Raw genomic sequence first — 5,670 nt, forward strand, 5'->3', positions numbered from 1 at the left:
GCTTTACGTACGTTGCAAAAAATATATGGAATTAAACAATTGTGGTGGCATGAAAAGTTAAATATCTGCTGTTATTTTTATTTTTTTTCATGGAGCCCTTGACAATCTTTTGTGAAACCCGAGGGTTCCACAAAGCATAGGGTGATAGCCATAGAATTTGGGCTCTATATAATCGCAGTGGCGATCATAATATAATATTATAATATTATTATTATAATTTCATTCATTGTCACATCCCCATTTCCAAGGGATTTTAGCACCTAGAAGCACCTCCTTTTTTGTGTTCGCAGTGGCGATCATGATACAAAAATTAACCGTCCTTGTAATTTCACTTAATTAAAGCATTCATTTCCTGTTCCCAGATTGTCCCAGGGTTACCTGCTTTAACTGATAATTTTGTTGTGTCTATGATTGCACATGATGAAGATAATGCACATGATGATGACCAAGGGTGGCCACCACCAGGTCAGGTATTTGGGATATCCCTGCTTCAGCAAAAGTGGCTCAGTCAAAGACTGATGACTTGAGTACTGCAGTTGGCCATCCCTGGTCTATAATATCTTCATCATGTGCCATCATAGTCTTCAAGTGAGCCACTGATTGAGCCACCTGTGCTGATGCAGAAATATCCTGAATATCTGACCTGTTAGTGGCCCCTGAGGACTGGAGTTGGTCATCCCAGGTATAGACCTTTGAAACGGTCATTGCGTTCTTATATTTTGTTTATCTATGTTTTAATAAAGCCTCTTTTACTTATAACCAATGTCTAATTGCTCAACTTAAAATACACATGAGAATACTGCAAAAAATCTCGCTACAGTAGAAATAACAAGCCAAGTGAACATTGTGTCACAAAACTTATTTATCAGCCCAAATGTTGTAAGTGACCACCAAATACAACAACAAACGCAGTGACCTATGTTGGAAAAATACATTCAGCAAGGAGTTCCATTATACTGTAATTCATAGAAAACATATTATCGATTTGGACAGGGTAGGCTGAATAGGAAGAACTCAACTCAATGACATAACCATCCAAAACAAGAACACGAAGACAAACCGGAGAACACTATGTAAACACCCTTACATTTTTTAGTTTATGAAAACTTCATAGATGATCAAGAAACATTTTTTATATTGTGTTTGCTTCATTTAAAATCTGGCACATTGGCTTTCCTTTAGCAATATGATATTTAGAAGTGACTTATGTAATACACATCTAAAATGGAGCACTGCCAGTGTCCAAAAAACAAGCACTCCATCTAAGAACTTGGTATTCACCATATGATCACATTACATATCAGAGGACTCATCCTCATTTGACCAGTTCAGTTGGGAATGGAAATTGAATGGTAGAAATTTGATCTCCTCCCTACACATGGACTTCTCAGCTATGCCCACCAAACTCTCAACGTGTGATGGACTCTTTTGAATCTTGCAGAAGGCTGGAGAGCTGCTGTAGGAAAGGCTGTTTTCGGGGTTGCGGCAGACAATCTCTCTGAAGCACTCACGGAATTTGGTAGAGAGCAAGTTATATATGATGGGGTTCACTGCAGCACTCAGGTAGAAAAAGATCCCAGAAACAATGTGGACATATTGAAATATAGCGTGCATCACATCTGTCCACTGAATGATGAAGCTCCACAATAACCGGTCTATGTGGAATGGGGCCCAGCATATGGTGAACACTATCACGACCACGACTGTGGAAAGAAACAGAAAATATATTGGTTGTCCTGCCATTGATATAATTAATGAACTCACTTTGATAACACAGGGTGACTGAACTTCATTTTGCTCTCCAGATAATTGGGGTGATCTCCAGAGGTAAATTACATTGCAACTAGAGTGCCACCAGCAAAACATCATGAAACATCTCAAATAAACAATACCTTAATTACTATGACTGTTTGCTATTTGTGATTGGCCATATTTATGGTGTTCAAAAATGCATTGTTCAGTATTGATAGGGAAAGGTGAAGATGTGAAGAAAAATAGAGAGGGAGAAAAACATTGTGAGAAAGAGCAAATTAGTGTTTTCAGAGAGCAGTGTCGGACTAAAGCATCTTGGGCACACAAGGAACGTGATTCTATACCACTCCACGGACTCTCTACCCCAAAGCCCCTCCCCACTCTCCACTCCTTCATGTCTGCAAGGCACCACAATTGTCAAATGTGTATGAAGATAGGGGGCTTTGAGTGCTGGTGGGAGGTTGGGAGGAAGTGTCATGAACTGCCAGCTACAACTTGCCTAGGAGGTGAGGGAGGGGAAGACTTGAGGAGCAAGTGGGCCCAGCCGTCCAACCCCAGAATTTGGAGCCCTACTTTCAGGCCATCGGTCAGCTTGACTTCTTCCGCCTGTCCCAGCTCTCCCTTGTTTGGAGGAGGCCCTGGCATGCGATGCATGTCTGACCCTGACAAAGAGTGTTTACAGATTGCAAGTAACTGGCAAAAAAGTAGAGAGTGTGGTTAATATGAGAGCATGATGCAACCTCTACCCAAACAGATCATGAGTTAATGGTGAGAGCTGACTGGGATACCATCAGATGATGCACTCCAAAGGGTTAAAGTGCAAATTCAGTGGCTTTTTCAGAAGTATTGCCAGTGTATAGGTGGGCAGGGGTTGGAGGGGGAGGGGGAGGATTTATCTGTATTGGACATAGCTCTGTTCCACCTGGAGGGATATAGGCCTATATAAGAGGAGTGGCCTGCATCCATCTTAGAGGGAACCAGGATACTTAGGGCGCAGTTTAGAAGCTTCATTAACAAGAATTTAAACTAGCTGAGGGAGACACCGAAATGAGTCGGGGTAAATCCAACTGAAGGTAGGACACATTTCCACAGTAACAGAATATAGCTTACATTTAAAAAAAAATATCAACAATACAGGCAACATCATGGGAAAATAGGAGGGATTAGAAAAATAATAACAAAAGTCTTAGGGCTGTGTATAATAATGTTTGTAGTTTAAGGGAGAACATCTCAGTACTACTTGCAATAATGAGGAAGAATTTACATACAGTATTGTGGCTATTTCTGAGTGATCAGACAATGCATGTAAGGAGTGGGAAATATCTATGAAGGGCGACATTTTCACTCATGTTTTGGTTTTAGATTTAGTTCTGTAAAAACGTTGTGTTCTTGTTTTGCCAAAGCTCAGTTTATTTGGTTTGAGATTTGTGGCAAATTTTGAAAAAAAATATATAAAGCCAGGAAAATGCTAAAATAGCTTAATAAAGCACTTGTGACTTGCTTAAAAACAGTATAAAATCATAAAAACAATTAATAAACTAATATAATATAACTTAACATTTTTTGTATTTAAAAACATATGGCCAGGAACACTTAGAGATGGGTATTTGGCCTCGTGTATTTTTTGGGGATTTGATTTTGGTTCTAAAAATGGGGTTTCTTTTTGTTTTATTTGTTTTTGTCATGTAAGAGTCTGGTAGGTTCTGATTTCACACACCCAGTCTTGTACATCTTTAAAGCTACAGTATATTAGGTTAGTCTCTATTTAGAAAGGACAGAGTAGAAAAGATGGGGAGAGGGTTTACGCTTTATGTGAAGAATAACATAGAAGTTACTTTAATACAACAAACTGGGGAAAAGACAGACACTTTGGGTAAACCTTAGAAACTGGTGATAAAAATATTGGGTTTTTTTGTACTTGTGATCTACTGATTTCCAGGACAGGAAGAGGAATTGGACAGGGTCTTAGTGGAAGATGTCACTTCGATAGCAATTATAGGAGAGGTAATCATCACGGGAGACTTTAATCTGACTGTGATCCTGCTGCAGGAGCAGCCAAAAACAGGCAACCACACTAATAACAGCAGTGCTTACTTTGTCTGGCTGGTTAAAAAGACTACATTTATGATTTTATAAACTCCTCATTGGGATCTCTTCATCTCAGGTAGCTTCCGTCTGCTCAAAAACGATTACGTTTTAGGCAACCTCTAGACATAAAAGAACAGATCAGACAACTTACACAACATCTTGGTTATCTGCCTCCTCTTCCCAGTCTCGAGGGAGATTCTCCAGCTGGTGTTGCTGTTACAGTTTTTCCCCAGTTTCCTAATAGGGAACCTTTTTTCTCTGGTGAGCCGGCAGCCGATCAGCATATATAGTACTGTGATGATGGTGACAGGAACAAAATAGAAGAACACCGTGGTGACCTGAATGACCAGCTTGTACATCCATTTGGGTTTCAGCATGGTACAAGTGGCTGACTCGTCTATCCTCTCCATGGAGGGCAGGTAGATGTAAAAAATTCCATGGAGAGATGTGTTAGGAATTGCACACAATAATGAGGCAAACCACACTGCACTGATGACCCTCCTGGCATGAGTGTTGGTCATGACATGCTTGGTTTTGAGTGGGTGCACTACAGCTATGTATCTCTCCACACTAAGAGCAGTCACATTTAACACAGACGCAAAACATACGGTTTCAAAGAGAAATGTTTTGAAGTAACAGCCTCCCTCTCCAAATGGGAAGGGGTAGTTCTGCCACATCTCGTAGGTCTCCAAGGGCATCCCAAAAGCAAGGACCAAAAGGTCTGAGACCGCCAAGCTAAAGAGGTATAAATTGGTTGGGGTTCTCATTTTTCTGTGTTTTGCTATGACAGTGCAGGTAAGAAGGTTCCCAGCCACCCCAGTCAGAAATATTATCAGGTAAGTCAGCAAGACTGGGAGAAAGAATGATGATGTCTTGGGACCCAGTATTCTGAAGAGGAGCTTTTGGATGACTCTGGTTCTGTTCTGGTTCTGACTGGAATGCCAGGTTTCATTGCTGAAGGTCCAGTTGCAGGCTTTCAACTGGAGGTCTTCAGAACATATGTAAAAGAGGTCCTCCTGTTGCACAGAAGTCATTGCTAAAAAGAAAAAATATATAGATTTTTTTAAAGACGGGGTTTTCGTGTTTGGAAGTAGATTGAATAGCTCTACGTGGCTTTCAGTTCAGGTAAGAATTTTATCAAGGCAGAATCGTTTCGTCAATTTGTCAGTTCTGTTTAGTTCAACAAGTAAATTAGTCCGGCTTTCAAATAGATTCCTTAATTGTCCCTCTAGTATTAAAACCTTGACAAGTGACCTCACACATGGACCTCTTTCACCTGGAGGCATGTGTTTTAGCGATGACCGCTACCATTAACTAAGGTCACAGTATTACATATCTCTTTGGACAGATACAGTACACACAGCCAGTGCTTATTATTTTAAAGCTGCAGAACAAGCAATATCCAACGTGTTTTTCTTTTTAAATAAATCATTTCTATACTATGGGAAAAAATGTTTAGGGAAACATCTTTTAAACTCTAATTACATTTTTAACGTATTATAATGTAACAAGCATTTTTTGTTTCTATAGCAACCATTTACAAAGTCACAACCCCTTCCTCTTCTGAAACAGGAGCTGGCACACCCCTTGTATCTAGTTACTTCCTGGTCACATGATCTTCTCCACAGAACTTTGTCATATTATTATGCAAATGCTTTCCACTAACTGAAGAATATTCCTCTGCAGCCATTTAGTGAACCCCCAAGCTGGATCTTCGCCGATCGATCACAGGAGAACAGATCGATCAGCAACTTAGCTACTGCTGCGGCCGAGTTTATTTGAGCATTTGCCCGTTCTCGGCCGCAGCAGTAACCTGGCGCGCGCCAGAGG

At 40.4% G+C, this 5,670-nt stretch overlaps 1 protein-coding gene across 1 annotated transcript; it reads right to left on the minus strand.

Annotated features, from left to right (window-relative positions):
• Window positions 1-769: 769 nt before the first annotated feature.
• Window positions 770-4,874, minus strand: LOC142498140 (neuromedin-U receptor 2-like). Its single transcript, XM_075606648.1, has 2 exons — window positions 3,992-4,874; window positions 770-1,703 (listed from the first exon to the last, which is right to left on the minus strand). The coding sequence occupies exons 1-2, from the start codon at window positions 4,872-4,874 to the stop codon at window positions 1,294-1,296; spliced, it is 1,293 nt and encodes a 430-aa protein (XP_075462763.1). The 3' UTR covers window positions 770-1,293.
• Window positions 4,875-5,670: the final 796 nt, after the last annotated feature.

This window comes from Ascaphus truei, chromosome 6, assembly GCF_040206685.1.
Source record: "Ascaphus truei isolate aAscTru1 chromosome 6, aAscTru1.hap1, whole genome shotgun sequence".
Lineage (NCBI taxonomy): Eukaryota > Metazoa > Chordata > Amphibia > Anura > Ascaphidae > Ascaphus > Ascaphus truei.

Bases quoted from the DNA above. Each gene is read 5' to 3' on its own strand.
- LOC142498140 (XM_075606648.1), bottom strand. From the start codon at position 4,874: ATGACTTCTGTGCAACAGGAGGACCTCTTTTACATATGTTCTGAAGAC. The intron at 1,704-3,991 runs GTAAGTTGTCTG...TTCTTTCCACAG, and splicing joins GCAGATAACCAAGATGTTGT to TCGTGGTCGTGATAGTGTTC.